This window comes from Branchiostoma belcheri, unplaced genomic scaffold (genome assembly GCF_001625305.1).
Source record: "Branchiostoma belcheri isolate BF01 breed outbred unplaced genomic scaffold, Haploidv18h27 scaffold60, whole genome shotgun sequence".
Lineage (NCBI taxonomy): Eukaryota > Metazoa > Chordata > Leptocardii > Amphioxiformes > Branchiostomatidae > Branchiostoma > Branchiostoma belcheri.
In genome coordinates this window covers 1374216-1395870 of record NW_017804243.1, presented here as the reverse complement: position 1 = coordinate 1395870, position 21655 = coordinate 1374216, and the positions used below count along the sequence as shown (strand labels likewise).

The 21655-nt window shown below is 40.5% G+C and overlaps 1 protein-coding gene across 1 annotated transcript in view; it reads right to left on the bottom strand.

Moving 5' to 3' along the window:
- Positions 1 to 21655, bottom strand: part of LOC109482723 (E3 ubiquitin-protein ligase rnf213-alpha-like) — a 73527-nt gene that overhangs the window by 16872 nt on the left and 35000 nt on the right. The window contains exons 31-54 of the mRNA XM_019785541.1: positions 20738 to 20862; positions 19585 to 19706; positions 18651 to 18845; positions 16417 to 16542; positions 15435 to 15564; positions 14707 to 14945; positions 14146 to 14228; positions 13581 to 13714; positions 13042 to 13134; positions 12262 to 12387; positions 11579 to 11742; positions 10608 to 10836; positions 9501 to 9671; positions 8705 to 8958; positions 7552 to 7680; positions 6816 to 6972; positions 6153 to 6223; positions 5176 to 5308; positions 4469 to 4576; positions 3112 to 3197; positions 2265 to 2453; positions 1746 to 1869; positions 913 to 1122; positions 106 to 242 (exon numbers count right to left, since the gene is read on the bottom strand). Coding sequence (XP_019641100.1) covers positions 106 to 242; positions 913 to 1122; positions 1746 to 1869; positions 2265 to 2453; positions 3112 to 3197; positions 4469 to 4576; positions 5176 to 5308; positions 6153 to 6223; positions 6816 to 6972; positions 7552 to 7680; positions 8705 to 8958; positions 9501 to 9671; positions 10608 to 10836; positions 11579 to 11742; positions 12262 to 12387; positions 13042 to 13134; positions 13581 to 13714; positions 14146 to 14228; positions 14707 to 14945; positions 15435 to 15564; positions 16417 to 16542; positions 18651 to 18845; positions 19585 to 19706; positions 20738 to 20862 — 3535 coding nt within the window. The remainder of the gene's footprint in view (positions 1 to 105; positions 243 to 912; positions 1123 to 1745; positions 1870 to 2264; positions 2454 to 3111; positions 3198 to 4468; positions 4577 to 5175; positions 5309 to 6152; positions 6224 to 6815; positions 6973 to 7551; positions 7681 to 8704; positions 8959 to 9500; positions 9672 to 10607; positions 10837 to 11578; positions 11743 to 12261; positions 12388 to 13041; positions 13135 to 13580; positions 13715 to 14145; positions 14229 to 14706; positions 14946 to 15434; positions 15565 to 16416; positions 16543 to 18650; positions 18846 to 19584; positions 19707 to 20737; positions 20863 to 21655) is intronic.

The window sequence follows — 21655 nt, the reverse complement described above, 5'->3', positions numbered from 1 at the left end:
TGAGTCTTTATCTTTGAGAAGACTTCAAGAATTAATGACATGACAAGTATCATCTCACTCACACTCAAGTATCATGATGCATCAAAAATAAACTTGAAGACCTACCTGATTTGCTTACAGAACTGATGCTCAGTGTCAAACTGTTGCAGTGACATGACGGCTACATGAGCCGGCGGCAGGTCCAGAGCTGTGGCCAGACTCCGGGCATCTGTGTGAGACAGCAGCTTGGAGTGGGTGGTCACCTGATGGAAACAGAACATAACTATGAGGACCTAGAATAAAATGCCCTAACAAAATATACAACTTGATAAATTAAAATAAACATATTAAATCATTCACACTAAATAAACTCACATGTAGCGATTGAACCTATTGTCTTGATATATGGTAGTGGCCATTTTGTTTTTAATATAAAGGACAACTGATCTAATTATGAAATTATTGCTAGTAGCAGTAAGTGAATGAAGTCCCAAGTTTAGTTTCGAAAGAAAGAATGAAAAAAATCCTGCTTAAAAAAATTGCAATAATTCATACTACAAGGCAAATTTGTGACCTTCCTTTGAAACAGGATTCAGTACTTTAGCATTAGAGCAGTTTGAGTTAAAATAAAAGAATGACCTGTGTTAGCACATTGCAAGAACATACTGCACTTGAGCAAAATGTGAAATGTTGTTGTTGTTGTGGAATGTAATGTGCATACATTTGTAAATACAGCACTTCTAAATAATGCAGCTATTCATTTAAGGTCATGTTTGGGTATATACATGTAACAAAGACATCCCGCCTGAAGCTTTCAAATGTTGTATCTTCATAACATGTTCATTGGAAACAATACCAGTATCTCATGTCACCCAAACATCTAGCAGAAACCGTGGTTTCGTACAGTCTCATTACATTATCCTGCCATGCTACCTGTGTCTGTATGCCCTGCTGCCACCTCCCCGCCTGTCTAGCCTGGTGGATCCTGTGACACAGGAACTCCTGCAGACAGGAGTGGTGCTGCTGATGGAAGTACTTGTCCTTCAGGGTGGCTTCTTCTGACGACAGTCTGGACTTGGACAGCCTGACCACGGCGTCTGGTGTGGCACACTGGAGGAGAAGGTCCTGGGCCTTCTGTAGTATCTGAAGATGAAGTCAGACAACATAATGAGAATGCTGTGCTACGATACAGAAGATTTGAAACCAGGCCAGTTCAATACTGAATCACTGTTTATGGGTTCATTGTAAGGGGAAATTCCCCTAGCTCTTTTTCACAAGCATAATGAACAGTGGACCACAGCTTAACATCCCGTCCTAAGGATTGTGACCCTTTACGGTAGCTTGCATGTCGGGTGAGCGACAATAGCTGGGATTCCATCTCCCAATCTCTTAGTCCAGAGGCAGGGTCACTAAACATTAGAGTACACAAGCAATAATTATTAGAATCTACAAAAAAAAAACAGACCTAGGCATCTTATTATAGTTCGAAAATGCTACGATAGGAGCTACAATGAAGTCAACTTACCAGGGTGGTTTGTAATTCAAACAATGAATCTTAAACTTTCAAACAAACTGTAACAGTTAACAAAGACTTTCTTCAAATGTTGGTGCCAAAATATGAGCATTAAGTTGATTCAGAACCCGAGTTTTTAATTTAAAAAAAAAAACAGAAAAAAATTAAACACTGGGTGAAACCTTTGTGACAGACGTATTGTACATGTTTCTGATTAATTATGCAAATAAGATCCTCTTTTGCAAAAACCCACCTGTTCCTCCAGTGAAGGGTCATCTGTGTCTACCCCACTCATCTCAGAGCAGACCTGGAACACCAGGGTGGCAGCCGTGTCGGGATGGTAGCCGACAAAGGCATCTCCTACTGTGTATCGGTGCCTGAAACAAATTACAAAGTCTATCAAAACTGGCAAAAAGGGACAAGCAAAATGTACACTATGGGGGGAAACTATAAGGAACTAAGAGCTATGATTACTTTTCTACTGCACATCAAATTGAATTGACAAATAAAAGTTTAAACTCTTTGAAACTGGTGTGTTATGCCTTGATAATAAGGAAGTTTACCAATTCTACAAACATCGTGGATAGTTTCATCAGGTTGGTAAGTCACTCTTTCTACACAACCAAGCCTTTAATGTTCCTTAAAAACTGGGAACTTTTCCAGTACCATGCATGCCCGGTTAGCGACAACAGCCAAGACTGGAACTCCCAAACTTGTGGTCCAGAGACAGGGTTGCTAACCACTAGACTACGTATGCTATATACAAACTTACTTGACAGTTTCATGAGGTGCCGTCCTCTGTGTGGCGAAAGCCTCGGCCCACAGCTCCAGCCTGTGAGCGATGGCCTTCTGCTGGGGAGTCAAGACAGTGGAGATGGCCAGGAAGTGTTTCTCCAGTCGGTTGACCAGAGGGATGGGAAACCTCTCATATACAATGTCCTTCTCTGCAACAACTACCAGCCTGGGAGAAAAAGGAAATTGTAAGTGTAGTATGGTTAAAAACATACAGCTTAAAGCCCAGGAAAATAAATGTTGTCAGTGTTTGTTTACAGTCCTGAAAAAATTAGGTTTGGTAGCGCAGTATCCATCAGATAGAAATGGAATCCGAATCAAATATTTCTTGTTCACCTTTTCATGACATTTTTCTTGTCCACCTTAAAACATACCCAAATTAAACTGTGTGAAGGCATTTCAGCACCATGGAAAGCAGATATGTTACAGTTTCTAACATACCCAAATTTTACAAGTCTGTCAAGCTCATACCCCAAATTGTGCCCCCAAAACCAAAGCCAACGACATGTCCCAAAAAGGTCAAAATTCTCGATTCTGAACCAAATTTCTTTGCAAGAGGAGTGAAGGAGGTGGTCTACATTAGAGCTCATAGACCTACCATGAACAGAGACGGGGGGCGACACAAGTTAGCTGGCATGTATGACCCGCTACTACGGTCACATGTCTCTGATGTCACATTCCAAGAATAGCTGTAAATTTGGGGTAAGTCCCAATTCATTACAGTGTTGAGAATAAAGCGTAGTCTTTATTTCATAATGACTTGTACCAACACAGATGACCTTTCATGCTATGTCCCCCAACATTTTAAGGTACCAGCAAAGCTTTACCTGAAGTTTTGGTGGACTCGACACTTGACCCTGTGTGTACCCAGACCCAGATCCACATACCGCTGACCTCCAAAGTACACGTAGTACTGTAAGGGGAAAAACACTCTGAGTACCTCTTGAAATCTAATAATTGTTATATCCAGCAATTCTTAAAGAGCAGGCTTGCACTATATAAGCACCCAATAAATTCGGCTAACGTAAACTACCTGGCCCCATTCTGTCCCTGACTACTGTGGTGGTAACATGGGCAGAGGGCTCTTGAAGACACTGTTTGAAACATATTGACAACAGATAAGGAATTTATGTACATGTACAGTCTGTTGTACATAAAGAAGATAGCCTCACCTTACCCAGAATATAAAGTAATTACAACACTGTACTGTCTTGCCAAGGTTTGGTGGTGTTATAGATTGGCTGGCAGTTACTTGAACAGTTCTAACAGAGCTCCAGTCTACATGTATACTAGTGCTGCTTTCTCATACTACCAAATTGACATCACAATTGAAACCCATATTTCTAGACTCACTTACTATCCAAGCTAATTCAGTTGTGAGGTTGACATTTTAGATATCTAAAATTAGACGCTTTGATGAAATGTTGACAAGGCAGTTTGAAAAATTGAAATTTGACTACAAACTTGGTTTTCCAGAAACTGAAAGTTGCAGATAGTATTTTCTTGATTTATGTGACTCAGTTACAGCTATCCCGATCATTCTGCGTGGTTTGATATTGTTAGTTTGAAAACCAGTATAGAAAAAACATTTGAATTTGTTCAAAAAGATTGACAGTTATTATGCTAATCAGTCCCTGCCATTGTTTTCGGTGGCTGGACCGTCTAGGATGTTTATTAGTTTATGTGATTATGGGGGTCAATTCACTATTCAAGCTGCTGGAGAAGCCACAGTGGGGAGTACTTCCTTATTGCGTTGCCCTGGGCACCGAATCCTCCAGTTTAACAATCGTGCCAATTAAAACCAAACAAGCCAACAAAGAGTCAATGAATATGTAATGCACCAGGAAAATCTGATATCCCCAAACAAAAAATTAAAACAATATAAATTCCAACGTTTGAATCTAGTATAATTCCAATTTATAAGCAGTGTATGCGAAACATGTTTGAATTACGCTATGGAAATAATGAAACTTTTTGGAGCCAGTGTGATGATAACCGTTATAACCTTATGCTAGTCATCACATGGGCAGAAACACCTGTATCAAACATTATCACTTTATCACCCATGTATGACATAGAAGAACCTTTTAGTAAGATATATATATTTCTAGGATGATTACTTTTGAATATTAAAGCCTTATTTGCCATAAATATCTCCATTACGATAAATGAATCCCTGCTCACCTGGTTGAGGGCATCATAAAGACTCTCGTACAGGTTCTCCAGGTTGAGCAGCACCACAGTCCTCCCAGTCTCCATACACACCTTGATACGGTTGATGTTCCGACACACCTGACAATACACAACATCATCATCATCAAACATTATCATTCTGAAAACATGAACTACATTTTGGACAATCACTTAGCTAACCTTTGTATTGGAAACATCACTACAATGCAACAAGACTTTACACTGCCTACTGTCTGAAATTTATGCAGACAATCCAATAGAATCCAGTAGCGTGATATGGCGAGTTATGCCTGTAATAAAGAAATGAAGAAAGAATAGTTTGGTCTGAAACAATCGTCAGTATAACCGTTACAGTATAAACTAACTAAATTTTTGCCATCAACTTCAAGAATATTCACTTTATTCATTAACAGACTGAACTTCCTCAACTTACGGCCAAACTGATAGCAATCAAAACAACATGATCTGATCTAAAATTTCAAGTTTTTTGCTAGGGTCAGTTGGGCAAAATTGAAAACACTTTTTTCCTAGGCTTTACCTGTGTGTACTCCAGGTCCTTAGGGAAACTGTGCCCTTACCTGTGTGTTGTCCAGGTCCTTAGGGAAGCTGTGCCCTTACCTGCGTGTACTCCAGGTCCTTAGGGAAGCTGTGCCCTTACCTGCGTGTACTCCAGGTCCTTAGGGAAGCTGTGCCCTTACCTGTGTGTACTCCAGGTCCTTAGGGAAGCTGCTGCCAAAGATGATGACTGTGTCAGACATGGACAGTAACTCCTGCTGCAGGATGCCCAGCGCTGCGTAGTTCTGAGTCAGAACCATCAAGTAACGACTCTCCCTGGAACAATGGGATTTTAAACTTAAAACCATGAACACCCTACACTATGTAAACAAGAACAACACTGGGGAGGGATGAAGTCAATGATAGCCAAGCAAATCTTAACATCAAGAAATTAATAACAAAGTGAGCAATTCCATTAGCAGTAGGAAAGGGCTAATCAATTAATATACCAGAAGGTAAGGTAAGGAAGGAGGGTAATATAGCACCAAGGACAGTGATAGGTGTAGTTGAGAAAGTAGTTAAGAAAGCATGATTGTGAATGTAGGAATAATACAAGAGAGTTCAGCACCAAGGACAGAGTTAAGTATGGTTACAAAATTATCATAATAGTAGTTAAGAAAGAGTAATGAAAAAGGTTAATGAAATTGTACAAGAGAAGACAATTCAGCACCAAGGACAGTGTTTGGTGTGGGGCTAACTCAGTGGTTAGGCCATTGCTGCGAAAATGCTTTAAAATACCATGGCCTAGACACAATGGATTAACAACCTTTGAAAAAGGCTATTGCTTAGGTCACATTTCCAAACCGGGGCCCGGTCGGGCTGTTTGTACGAACGAAAAATTAACTATTCTTATCAAGAATATAGAGAAATACAGCCCATGATTGTTATAAGGAACTTTTCTGTGTTTTGTTGTCTTCTGTATCGTAGTTTTCGTTCCCAAAAGCTGCCCGGCCGGGCCCCGTATGGGAATTGTGACCCCAGCATATGGGGCTATCTTTACCTTTCACTTTTTACACCACATAATAGTTCAGTACATATACAGTGGCCGTGGTGGGGTTTTTGGTTATAGCAGTGGGAAACAATAAGCATGAGTGCTAAAAGCAAAACTACACAATCCTACCCTTCACAGTGCATGCCCTGGACACTTGCTCGGATCAGACCACTGGGGGTGCAGTCTGGGTCATCAGCATGCTGCAGCAACATCAAACATTTCCTATTCTTCACTCAAAACGCCCCCTTCCCAAAAAAATCATTGTGGAAAAGCAAAGTGGGTTGTTCAATATACAAAACTGAAAATTCCAGATATTTGTAACACAGCACAAGCATTTTCAGTTTTCTTCTTAGCTAGAATGATGATTGCATGCATGCATGGAACTGATTGGAACAAGCCATATAGATCGACATGATTTTTCCTGTGTTTTCATATACATCTACATGACTGTACAATCTCTGAACAACCACATGTAGCTTTCAAAGGTAAGTTGTTGTACCATTTGCATCACAGGTTTAGAGAGTTTTACAGCCTAAAGAGCTCAATTTGTGGGGTGTGGCACTTCTATGCCAACAAGGCTATGCTGAGCAGGTACAGATTACATGTTCTCGGTAGATTATCTATTGATGTTTCCATTATTTGTCTAATCATGTATACCTTAGGTATTGTTGTTCGTACAGCAATGTTATACACTGTATGTTTATCTTTATATTTTCTTTGGATCACCTGGTTTGCCTCCCTCTTTTTGTAACATATAGAAAATTTTAATAAACTAATAGAAAAAATGCATACCTTGTAATCTGGGAGTGTCATCAGCACTTGTTCAAACTTCTTCAGTGGGTCCATGTCATCCCTGCCTCCATAGTTCCTCAGGACGGCATGGACAACCTGAGCCTTGGTGGGGGGTTTCTCCGATGTCTTACAGAAACCGTACACCATCTTCACCAAGCTGGAAGACAATATTCAATATTCCATACGATAAGCCAATACTACCCGCATCCGTATAGCATTAAATGTTAATGTGTAATACTATGTTGCAATTATTCTGTGGTGGTATTGAATAGCCGAGTGGCTAGGCTAGCAGACATAAGGGCAAGAGGTCACAGATTTGACAATCCATTCAGGTGTAAAATGGGTTACTATATTCAATTGAGGAGGTAAAAAGTGGTGAAAGGAGAGGGATGGGCTCCACCTTCAAATACTGTGCCCTAGACACAATGGATTAAGGACACACTAGCACCTACATGTAGATGATGAAAAAGACTATGGGACTTTTTGCAATCACTACCCACAAAAAATTTTTGAAAAATTTCGATATTACTAATTAGTCCAAAATGTCATTCACATCTTTACCTGGAATGTCTTGGAAAAACTCCAGAGACCAGAGTGACTGATCTAAAGCTCTATGTGATTTAACTTTAAACATGTAACTACCAACAGAGAGGGACTTTCATGACAATAGCAGTACAGAGTTCATGATTTTGCATCTACCAGCAGAGCAGGTTTCAAATAAATCCTAAAACCACACCTGTAGAAGTCTCGCAGACCAAAGAACTCCCTGTCCTGAGAATTGTAGAGCTTCAGGTAAGCTTCACACAGGTGTGGGAGGAGGGTCTTCATACAGGCCAGGACATGGTGGTCATTCTCACAGATACCCCTGGGAAATAAGAATAATAAGAACAATAAATATATCATGAAGAACTGTTGTGTAGACTGGAAGGCAATACAGCACCAAAGCAGGCAGCACTTTGTCGGTCTTACAAGACCATGAAAGTACTTCATCTACACCATGTACTTATTCTTGGTTTTGCGCTTAAAGCGTCTTAGTTCTGATGCAAGTCTCTGTTTTTCTTCCCCCCGATGTAAGCCCCTCTTAACTTCCTCTCCATAGTGTTCTGTTTGTTGCTAGTGTCTCCCATGTATTAATATCTATGTCCATGTCTTTCATGTCCCATTTAACAACTGCACCAAGGACAGTGTTGGTATTACAATTAGTAGTTAAGAATGAACATGAGATAATGCAACACAAGAGTTCAGCACCGAGGACAGTGTTATGTGTAGTTACAATTTTAGTAGTTAAGAAAGAGCATGGATGAAAATGGTGAATGGGATAATATGCTCGAAGACAATTCAGCACCAAGGCCAGTGTTGGGTATTACAATAGTTGCTAAGAAAGAACGTGTATGTGGGAATAATAAAATACAAGAGAGTTCAGCACCAAGGACAGTGCTAAGTGTGGTTACAATCATAGTAGTTAAGAAAGAGTATGGGTGAAAAAAGGGTGTATGGGATGATACAATAGAAGACAATTCAGCACCAAGGACAGTGATGGGTATTACGATAGTTGCTAAGAAATAACATGAATGTAAGAATAATAAAATACAAGAGAGTTCAGCACCAAGGACAGTGCTAAGTGTGGTTACAATCATCATATATGGTAGTTCAGAAAGAGTATGGCTGAAAGAGGTGATTGGAACAATGCACCCAAAGACAATTCAGCACGAAGGACAGTGATGTAGTACAATAGTGGCTAAGAAAGAACATGAATGTTGGAATGATACAATAAAAGAGAGTTCAGAACTAAGGACAGTATTAAGTATGGTTCCAATATTAGTTAAAGCAATAGTAGTTTTATGTAATTGTAAACATGATAAAATCAGGTGCTGGACCCACAGACTTACCTTGCACTCTTAGTCAGATCCTCTTTCCTTGGCTTCCCCCTGGACACAAAGATGCCCCTGTTCATCTTAGCAGGATCCAGAGCCCAGTTGGAGATCCCCACAAATGCTACCTTCTTGTGAGACCTGGTCTGATCTGGGGCTTCTTCATCCTCCTCCTCCTCCTCTTCTTCCTCTGAGTCATCATCATCATCATCATCTTCTTCTACATCTTGGTCTTCCTCCTCATACCCATCCTCCAGCAGTGGATGCAGGGTCTGTGTTACAGTAATTGTGAAGTTAACACATACATGTTATGGCCATACAAATTCTATATGCCTTCATATCTAACATGCTCCATTTTGTTTCTTTCATTTTTTTTCCTTCAGCATCCATCTTTTTGTCATTTGATGGACAAAATTTTTGCCCAATCCATCATCTCTGAAAGACAAAGATAGGTGTGTTAACACATGGAAAGAGATGTCATTAAAGTAAGCTTAGATTTCAAAATTCTAGAACTAAAACTCTAGAACACTGGATTGGATGCAAGGTCTGTACCACAGTCGCTTTTTCCTTCTTTGTGGCTAAACTATACACAACGGTAACAATTTGTTTATATATACTAACTCTGGTCAAATATTGACAGATATCAAAGATAAACAGATATCAAACAGAGATAAACTACAGAAGTGGTTACATCTTCAGATGCTGAGAAACACTTTCACATCAGATTTGTTAATCATATACATTGTATGGTGATGTACAAAGTCATTATGTAATATCTAATACCAGAGGCATTTTGGTTAATACCGGTAGTCACCTTGAGGGGCATTTTGGGTGAGTCCTCTGCCAGTCCCACCTCATCCAGCACGACCACAGACACGAAGCGGGACAGGTCCTTGTCCTTCTGGAACTTGCTGCACTGCCGGAAAGTTCCCACAATGCCTTCTGGTGTGGCCAGTGGGCTGCACTGGAAGGAGACCATCTGGGCCTGACATGAAAAAAAAAAGAAATTTAAATCACAGCTGAGGGAATTTGAGTACTTTACAGATAGTATGAAAGAATTTGGACTTTTGAACGTGCAACTCCTGTCCAGGAATTTTTATCTTATTTATTTATTCATTTATTAGCACATGATAAAAGTTTTACAAAACATACTACAATGTAAGTAAATGTGCAGGGGTGGAAGAAAAGCCATGAAGAAAAGGCTTGTTTGATCTCCTCCCCATCATGATTTTACAATTTTTACAGTTTTATCAAATAAATGAGTGAACACACTGCTGTCTTTTCTTGCAGGTTCTTCATAGACTATTTCAGTTCACTCAGCATTTTGATGACCACAACAGGGCTTTCTCTAGCTCCAGATATTTTGTCACGATAGCAAATCCATGCCTATTTTAAAAACGTAATTCTTGTGGTATTGTTGTACACGTAGAGATTGCCATATTGTACCCTGTACAATGGTCCAGTAATGAGGTTCATTCATTCACTGTACATTGTAAGACATGCCAATTTTGTCTCCCAATAATTGTCCCTCAAATGCTCAGGCTAGGATGACAGACACTGGAGAAAACCCTGTACCACAGCAAAATGCAATCTCTAGAAGGTAAAGGTAGTCCGATATAGCTAATAACCTTTACAGATAGAGGCAATGTCTAAGGCATATCCCTCCTCTTCCACCACCTTTTACCCCCCCCCCCAAACCGAAGACAGGTACACATTTTACGACACACACACACTGGCTATAGTGAGGAAAGTCGTGTAAAGCACCTTTCCCAAGGAGACAACGTCTTGCCAGGAATCAAACCTGTGACCTCTTGGTCTTGTGTCCACTACCTTAAACATTTGGGCATTCAATGCCAAAAGGGGAGTACTATAATCACATAATTATCTATGATGGGCAGTCTGTAAGAAGTGTATTTCCTACCTGTTTGAGTCCTTTGAACAAGGATGAAGGTGCAGAGTCTCCCTGCATGGCGTCTGCCACGATGGTTTTGGCGAGAGACTTGGAGCTGCCCGGCTTGCCCACCAGGAAGAGCGGGATCTGCAGCTCGATACACACCACCATCATGAACACGTTCTCCTTCAGCGCCGTGTTACAGGCGATGTTCGCTCCCAGCTGGTCCTTCAGCTCATCAAGGAACGCCTCCTGGCATCTTGACGAGAGAAAACAAACAAATCTTTTGGAAAATCATAAAATCAATAACTAACCCTTATAATACTTGGTGGTCATCATTGTCAACTTATTCTCGTACCCAAGGAACATACACAGGTTTGGGCACTTTATGGTAACTTTACTGACTCAGAGGACAATCCAGCTCTGTTCAGCACGAGAAAAGGCATCAGTGCTTAGCAAACTTGAAACAAGAGTGGAGTCTATGGCATCTTAATACAGCAAAGTAAGAGATGAGAAATAGTTTAGAAAGGTTAAAATTGTTGGCCACAGATACATGTACATGTAGATATTGGAATATGATAATTATTGGAATTATCTAATTTGTGTGCAGTTCACACAAAAGCAAGATGGCACCTCTGCACGCAATTTTTTGTATTGCACATGACATTGTACATTTACTTTGAATAGTCTCTAAAAAATATGGACACTGCACTATCATTCAAGGTACAATGTAGAAAAAATGGGCTAAAGCAATTTCTTAAACCATACCTGTCTAAGCACATCAGTAGAATGAACTGTGCCTGTGCAAAAAGGCTTCGGTTGGATATTTGGTCAACTCTGCATCAGAATTATGTCCATTGCAAAAGATACCATCCTGACACAACATTTGAAAACTACAGGATATCATCCTATACATCATGTGCATACTACCTTAAATGATTAACTCTATGAATCAAAAAGTGTTACATTCCAGATTTTGTGTAAGCTATCAATCAACGTACCTGTCTATCTCCTGTTCCATTGTCTGAGGTCCCTGGGGAAGCAGGCAGGTGTCTGTGAAATGTTGAGCCACGTATCTTCTGTACTGTTTCCTGGTCTCCAGGCGGGAGTGGTAGCAGACACCGATGGCCAGGACTAGAGCTCTGGTGAAGTCAGATATCTGTGCCTGTGACAAGATGTCAGGGTACTGTCAGTAATACAGCTATGGAAAAATGTACATGTAACAGCACCTGTATCAACACATTAAAGATCCCACCACACTTATCAAAAAGAGTAGGGGCCTTCCCGGTGTGAGTTTTGGTTTTTCTTCTAATGCCCACAATCATGATAATGATCATTCTGGCATACTCATCAACACCTGAGCGAAGTGAAGAAAGTCGTGTAAAGTGCCTTTCCCAAGAGCACAAGGTTGGTGTATTGGCAGGATTCGAACCCGGGATCTCTTGGTTCTGAGTCGAATGCTCTGCCGTTATACCACACAACCCCACGAGTGGTTCAAACCTCAATTACAGTCTGGTCTTACACAGCTTGCACTCACCGTACAAAACTGGTGTCACAGTGTTATGCCCAAAGACAGTGGTTTATGTGAATTAAACAAACATGCACCATGTCATCAAGTCATAAACAGCCACAATAGACATCAATAACCTTTTATTTTAGTACTGAAATTTTCAGCAGAACTTACATTAGACCTTGTGCTCCTGCCTGTATCAGGCATCAGTTCCCTCAGTTTGCCAGACATTTGGTAGAACCAGCACAGAACTGTCAGGGTTCTCTCTGCATCACGCAGACTCACAAAACTGCACTCATCCTATGGAAACAAATTTTAATGCTACATGTAGTAGTCAGAGTGATATTTGTTAAAATCATACCCAGTTTAGTGATTTCTTACTTTGGTTATTAAAAACCATGTTTAAAAAACTAAATCATTATCATTGACTTTTATAGAAATGGCACAGCTAGCAATAAGACCAATAATTTCTTATAGGTTGTCAAATGAAATCTGAGATTCTAAACCTCCAGGAAATATATAAAATGATAACAATGACTCAGACATCGCATTACGACAATGTTACCATTAACACTACATGACTTAGAAGAAGGGTGATATCACAATTATAAAATTAAATACAAAATACAGGATAAAGACCACCTCAAGCTTCCTGAAAGTAGTGTGGTATAGACCATTAGACTCACAAGACAGTGGACAACTGGTAAAGATAATAGACAATCACACATATATGTACAAACATGAACCAAAACAATACCTTCCCACAGATATCTTCTCCCCCAGAGGTAACGACTTTTAAAATATCATCAGTGACTTTTATAGGAGTGCCACGGCTACATGTTGTAATGAGACCAGTTCTTATAGGACCTGGTCAATCATTGTTGAACAAGTAAATGCTAATGATTATGGATGAAATCTGAATGCAACACTCTTTTTGATTGATAACTTTGTTACCTTTTTGCTCCGCATGTAGCGCTGGGATGCAGCCAGTACGGCACTCACAACCTTGGGCGTGTTACCGGTAGCAGGTAGGTTGTTATCTTTTATCTGGAAATTTGAACAGGAAAGAAATCATCTGGCTACACAAAGTAGACTATAAGGACTGCTGCATCAGTAACTTCAACAGATCAAAATAGCATCAACTAACTTGTGGGCTAGAACTGGACCAAGTAAAGATGCATACTATTTATCTACTACCTTAACACTACAAATGTATTTGGCATACTATAGTATACAAAAGTACATAATTTTAAGAACAAGGCTACTCATCCTAGATGAAATGGTTGAACATTTCAGTCAATACGACCAGAAATGATACTGATGAAGATTGCTGGATATCGGTCAAAATATCTAAAACTAATAGTTTTATTTCCAGCGATTAACTGCTTTTTGGCGCATTATTTCCAGTTGTATGGATTAAACCAGGATTTATACTATATATATTTAGGTATACTTATATATATATTATATATTGTAATATACGAAAGACTTACACATCTGTTGACCATCTGCACGATGTACTTCTCCTCCACATCACTGCTGAGCTGGCCGAAGTCCCAGACCAGCGGCAGCATGCTGGGGGGGAGGGGCTGGACACGGTACACCAGCTGACGTAGGGGGATGTGACCTGAACCATTCAGATACTTCATCATAAAACTAAAATGGTACATTGTAACATTTGCAAAATTATGCGAAATTTTTTTCCAATGTTTACCTTCACATGGGAATGCTCCAGCTCAATAAACTACGGTAACTGTTCTGTTTATTCATACTCAAACACATCCATATATGGTGACCACCCTCCCTAACTCTGTCCTGCAACTTGCTACATAATGTAATGTAATTCAACACCACAAGGTGCTGCTACATCACCTGTCCAGTTACCATCAATGGTGACAATCCTGTGGTGACAGTCAACTGCCATAAGATCTAAAAGTTTTCATCATGGCACACTGGGTTTAACTGTTGGGGATTGAATAAAAGAACAACTCCTTTTTGGTTTCTATACATTACTACCAGCGATATTCTTCTTGATTATCGTAAGTAAAAGATACATACCAAACCTGTCCTTTGTCTCTGTGGCCTTGATATGGTAGCCGAGTCCTGCCTCCTCCAGCCTCCTGATCATGTCATCTGTGTGTCTGAGGAGAGAAAAGCATGTAAAAAAAAACACATCATACATGTAGACACTGTTATGTTTTTAAAAAAATTACCCTGATTTGTACAAAACTACTCAGGAATCAGGCAGATTGGTATCCTTAGAAGTATTTTTCATTTTCTCTGACTATGATATAATAAATCATCCACAACAATTTATTTTGGGGGGATTTTCTTCACTCTATCCTTTCATAATATATTCTAAAACTAGAAAGGCCTACATTTGCTTTGGAGCAAATGTTGCGGATGGCTTCACCACATTTTACGACATGGCAGGGAAAGAAGGAGAAACACAAGGGAAAACAATTCTTTTAATTACATTGATATAACTATAGTATGAATTAAGTGACATCAGTTGGATAGCTACATTGTACATGTATCCCTACATTATTTGTTAGGATTTTTGATTGCATAAAGCCATAAAAATCAGAGAACCAACAAATTAAATTAATGTGGCCTTACCTCCTGTATGGGTTAATGGCAGCGACGATCTTGAGACAGCCGTCCTGCCTGTTGAGAGGCTGTCCTGCGATGGTCCCGTCACACATGATCTCCTTTATCAGCCCGATGGCCTCTGTGGTGTTGGCCTCATCAAAGAACAGCACAGTGTCAATGTTGTGCCTGTCCCTGTTGACTCTGGCGGTCTGCTGAGCTCTCTCCACCTTACGTATGATATCCTCTGCCCTCACTCCACCATGGACCTGTTGGATATTGTAACGTATTTACCTTCATCTTGTAAACATAAATCAACACAAATAAATCATTGCTGTTTTGGGCGTGACCGTGAGCTACCTGGCTTGTGTCCCAGTTTTTTTGTTGCAAAACCTGAATGAAGCACGCAACTGGACTTTGGCTTTGACCTGTAGTGCCTAGTATTACTTGAAAGTTGAAATCTTGTGTCAAAAAGTGTCTTCTTTATTAGAAGAAATATGGTTACCGTAGTTGAATATTTTGCTAGTACATGTAGGTTACCAAAGAAGTAAACACACTGTAGATGGAATAAACTTGAAATATAAAGTCATGTACATTGTATACAAAATCAACAAAATTATGTACTGCCTACAACATATCTAGTATCTCATGAAGTGATGGTTGAATGGATTGATCAATCGATTGATCGAATGATTCACGAAAAAGGTTCCTAACTCTTTTAACTTTTAGACAAAGCATTGAACAACGTTCTGACAAACCTTCATGATGATCATATTCTCTGGATGTTTCTTGCCCTTGACGTGGCCTGCCTGAAGGTCACACATGAACCTGATGAGCCTGGTCTTCCCACAGCCCGTCTCTCCCATGATGATGACGGGGATGTTACACCTGGTAGGGGGATAAAAAGCCTTGAGATACAACATTCATAGTTGAGTCATTGCTCACCGAGTCATCTATATAACGTGACATCACAGAAGCAGTGGATTGCTCATTCCAAGACTGAGTAAAAAATTTGGGTAAGTCCAATTCCTTGTGTTGGAAATTACAGTTCAAACCTGCTTCATATTAACACTGATTGCTTGCAGTGGAAACAAGTCTTCTTAGAATTTCCATTCGTAGCAGAGGAGCCCCAACCAGGACAAATTGTAAGGGGATGGGGGGTGGAAGGCTAAGGAGATACATGTATGTGTCATCTACATTGTACCTGATCTTGATCTTGATTGGATACTGCACAACACCCCTAAATTGGGGTAAAGCGTGCATAGCAATAAGCAAAGAGTGGGATTTTGGAGGGAGGCAATTTGAAAAAAAACACCCAAATACACCATACTCATAGGAAATTCAAACTCTACTACAACTGGATAAATTACGGAGATAATATCCGGATGTTTCAAGTGACATCCACCACTCTTAATCAGCATCACTAATGAACAGAACTGGAAAAACCGGTTGAACATGACAAAGGTCCATAAGGTCATTGATATGTAAAGTACATACGGTAGTTCCTATGGTTAGACAACACCATTGGAACTGCTACTGTCCTTTAGGTTGTGACAGGTCGGGGTCCCATGTACTCAGGCTCTACACGCAGTCCTCCCTTCCCAAATACACCATATGTCATACGTCAAGGGAAACCCCACCTTACGTCCCTCTGGGCATCGCTCAGGACTTTTTGTCCATACATATACCTTAACCTTTCTTCAAAACTCAACCGGAGGTAAGAAAGGATGGGACACTAACCTGAACCTCATCTGTATGGCCAGGATCTTCTTGACGTTGTCTGTTGTTAGTTCGTAGGATGGGTCAGGATCATAGAAAACATCGTGAATGCCCATCACAAAGCACAGCTTCTGGATTTTTTCAAACCTGGAACAAAATTGACAGTACATTTATGACAGTTGCTCATTCTGGATACCATACTTCTTGGTTTGATTGATAAACTCAAGTAATGCACAGTTTCTGCAATTTCGGCCACTATCCAGTAACCTTCATCAGTGAAAAAAAGGTTGACACAGTCACACACTTTCTTCAGATTGTTAACTCCTTCCTCTATCCAGGAAATAGACACACAAAGACCCAACACAGTCTCTGTCCTTTCTCACAGTGTATTCACATCCAGACTCTCATTCCAGAGTGATCCCCAGGGGGACCCCCGCGCATGTGCATAAGAGCTATGGCGGGAAGACCATAGCTCTAACATTCCCTCTTCTTTCTTTTAAGTGCAACTGTCTAAACTAGCTAGCTTTCTACAAAATAACTGTCTACAGAATAATTATGCTGTCTAACAAACATTATATTAAATAACTGTACTGTCTACTAAACATCAGTATATTAAGTAAGTCTATTGAATTATGCTGTCTAACAAACATTATATTAAATAACTGTACTGTCTACTAAACATCAGTATATTATAAGTAAGTCTATTATCTACTGAATATCTGTAACAACATATATTCCCTCTCTTGTCTTTTTGGCATTGTCTACGAAATAACTCATGGAGGGAAAAAAATCCATTCTGTAGCTTTTCTAACCGTTAGTATTGCTAGTATTAGGCAGTGGGTTATACAACTCTCAAAAACATATCAGTGACACCATTTTAGATGTATTACAAGCTAAAACTGGGTCATTAGTTCCATCACACTGTACTGTGCTGTAGCACCAGTCCTGTAGTTACTACCTGTAAAAATTAAACAGACAGTTGACATCATTACACTGTACTGTACTGTAGCATCATTCCTGTAGTTACTACTGTAACAGTACTACCTGTAACACTAAACAGACAGTTGACATCATTACACTGTACTGTACTGTAGCATCATTCCTGTAGTTACTACAGTACTACCTGTAACACTAAACAGACAGTTGACATCATTACACTGTACTGTACTGTAGCATCATTCCTGTAGTTAACCTGTAACAGAGAGTTGGCATTGACTCCTTTCTTGGTCATAATGTCAGCTAACTGGTATTGTCCTGGAGTCCATTTCAGTGTGACATTGGAACGTTCGACCAGTTCTTTGATGGCTGAAACTTCAATTCTCAGGCGTTTCTCCAGCACCAGACTGGTCGACTCCACCGCTTGCACCAGACTGCGGTTGTCAGTGACTGCCAAGATAGGCACTGTCTGCGCCGTGCTCAGTTGGATGATTTCACGCAAGTATACAGCCTCTTCCAGGGCATTTGACATGGCTAGAGTTTCTGCTGCCAATGTGCTACGACAGACCCTTTTGATCCTGCCACTGTGCCAAGCTACATACCGTATTTTAACAGATATGTTTAGCCCTAATGTTTATCGATTTAATTCTAGTTACCCTAGTATTTCTTATATCTAATTTTTTTATTGTAAATTGATCGACAATGTACTTATGTATTAATAAATGCGTGTTTGTCTTGTATATTTCGGCAAACTAGACAGAGAAAGCTAGGTCCCGCAATTGTATATGTTTGTCTTAAAATTTAAACTGAAGCTGAAACTGTTTATTCACATTGATTGGCAGCCAATATGCATTGCTTGGCTGAATTGCACAAGTAATTACATGATGATGTATGTGTCTATTGTGTATATTTATATATGATGTCGCAATATCAGCTATCAGCTGCCTGGCGGCAACATTGTATTGCCATGTTGCAATTTCAAATAAATAAATCTTACCATAAACCTTTTCACTGATGAAGATCAATGGATAGCAGTTAAAATATCTGAAACCTTGTCTTATTTATAGTTGTATCGATTAAACGAAGATTTATTATTATCATTGTCAGTACTTGTGTCTATATACAATCATGTCCATGCATTAGTTACAACAAAATGTTCTACAAAATAAGTCGACGATGGCAACTTTGCATGTTATTATTTATACACAATACACAGACCCAGTTTGTTGAACTTGTTTTTTGCTCTTTCATTAAGTAGTCTTTTTGTATGTAACATATCTTGTGCCACTTGACAATGTGTACGTAGAAGTGAAAGTTACCTTGTTAGGTCATCAAAGTTGACATTGAACTTGAGACCGGGCTGGGAGGTCAGTCCCTGGTACAGGTTACCAGATATGACGTTCTGCTCCAGAAGCTGTCCGGAGGCATCGATCACACTCCCCGCACGGTCCACATAGAACCCCAAGAACGTCATGGTGTTGTGGTCAGCATTGAAGAACAGGTACGGGTGAGGGCTGTGGGCAAGAGAGTTTACAAAATCAAAGATCTTTAAACGAACACCCCAGCAGATCTAGAACAAGCTGCTAGGGGGCCCAACTTACTATTCTGATTCACTTCTAATCCAGAGCGAAAGAGCTACATACATGTATGTGTCTACCATGCAAAATTTGTGACCCCAGCATTCATGTACAATGTTATCTACAACACGAGATATCAAAACTGAAAGTTTGAGAGCAACCAATAGTAATAACACAACATCCTGCCAGTGTCTCAAGGTCTCATCAAGATCTACAGAATATACCTAAAGAATATACCTACAAGTTATTGTGTTTATGCACACACACACACACACACACACACACACACACACACAGCAGACCACACACAGGCGTTAGCATACTTGTCTTTACTGCTGAACACTAGCCACACACACACGCGCATACAAACACACATTAGCATACCTGTCCTTGGTGCTGAATGCTATCCACACACACACACACACACACACACACACACACACAGAGACACAAAAGCACACATAGACGCACACAGCCCTTAGCATACCTGTCCTTGGTGCTGTATGCTATCCACACACACACACACACAGACACAAAAGCACACACACACGCACACAGGCGTAAGCATACCTGTCCTTGGTGATGAATGCTATCCAAAACCACACATCCACACCCATCACCAGATTTTATGCATCCCTAAATACAGCATACATTAGTAACGAAAGTACATTTGTACCTGTTCTCCCAGGTTCTCCTGAGTTGGAACTGCTGAATCCCTGCCTGTTCCTGATCATCTGAAGGTGCCGCCTTCAGGGAAGGGCTCTGGTCACTCATGTTCAGGGATGGAGTAGCAAAATCCTGGAGAATTTTGTGACACATGTTGACATATAAGCATGCCAGATACTACTCTCAGCTTGTGCAGATGTTTGCTAATCATTATACAGTCATGTAGTACTCCAGTCATGTAGGGTCAACAGTGGATTGAATCAAAATGTTGTACTTTATAACCGTGCCGATAGATTGTAATTATGTTTATTCTCTAACTATAACTATAACACAATGTCAGTAGATACGGCAGGCAGCTGCATTTACGGAAAAAAGTGTGTATGATGCATGTTGTCATGTGACACTTCTCTGGCTCACATAGAGCAGACAACCTGGTCAATAAAATGCAGCAGCTAAACTCAACAACAGCACCAATGATGTCCATATTTCTGTATTTTGTACAAAACGTAAGTTTATAAGTATCTGTATTGGTCTATAATGTGACAGTCCTCTCTCTCTCTCTCTCTCTCTCTCTCTCTCTCTCTCTCTCTATCTCCCTCCATTCCTTGCTCCACCAAATCACAGGAGCTCGAGCTCGTTCTATAAAGGATACAATGCTCTATTATGGAAAGTTTTCCATGAAGAGACAGCAATTAAACACTCCTGCTACCACTGGACCAACCATTGGTAGCAACAGTCCCCCTCATTAGGGACAATGTTCCTCATCAGGGGCAGGTTTCAGCTCTCCCAAACAGTTACCGGCCTATTGTGAAGTTCTACAATAACAACGAAATAAGACTCCCTTTTGTCACCTTAAAGCTTATACCAACAAATCGGGTTGGCAACAAATGCCCTTATTAATGACAATCTTCCTCATACGAGGCAGATTTCAGCTCTGCCAAACTATTAATGGCCAATTGTGAAGTTGTCAATAAGAAGCAAATGAATTCATTATTACTACCTCAATTTTGCACAGATCACAAACTTCCTCATCAGATGTACACATATATGTACATGTATTTTTTCGCTCTGCCAAAAGAATTACTGGCCAATTGTGAAGTTCTCAATAGTAGGCAAATGAGATCAGCATGTGCACATGTACAAGCCACACGTTCCCTGCCCACACAGCTCAGACAGCCTTTACAGTTAGACACGGCAACATCTTCCTCCAGCCTTCTTCTGACCACCAACAGCAACACAGGCGTCCACTGTGTTTGATCTCGCATCCTGCTAAAGTCTGGCCCACAGGCTGCGTTTGACAAGAATCAGCTCCACCATGTTCAACAACAGCACTGCCCATCCGTCGGTTACTACGGAGACACCATCAGACGACAGATTTGACTGGCAGCTCTCCTGCATCCTGTGGCACTTACGGAACGAGACCGTGTCCTACGACCAAGCCAACGATGCCTGCTCCATGTACAAGTCTCCTGGAGAGTTGGCAGCAGGTACCAAAGTCTTCTACTGGCTCACAGCCATTTTCACCATCATCCCTAACTCTGCTATGCTGTGGGGAATCATTGGAACACGAAAGCTCCATAAACCGCTCTATTTCTATCTGGCCAATCTTGCCGTGACAGACCTCCTAGCAAGCATTGCACTTTTGTGTCAGAGTGTGAACTGGTTGGGAATGGGAGAGGGAGTGGCCGGACTGTATGCCTTCATGAACATTCTGACTCTATTCATATACAGTCAGCTCATGTCTGCCTCGGCTCTAGCCCTACTGTCCATTGATTCCTATGTCGCTATAAGGCATCCTATATATTTCCACACCCACGCCCACAGTGCCAAACGTAATGCAGGTATAGCCATTGCCTCTTCTTGGATTGTTCTGTCTTTGTTGGCTTTTTCACCAAGTATGGGTTGGAACTGTCTGGACATGCCAACCTTGGAGTGCTATCATTTTTTCTCCCGACCCTTTGCTGGTCTTATATACACCATAATCTTCCTTTTTGGCAGTATTATACTATTCACAAACACCAGTGTATATGTGGCAATTAAACAACGGCAAAAGAACAGGCTTGGGCAGCCGGGTCAGGTCC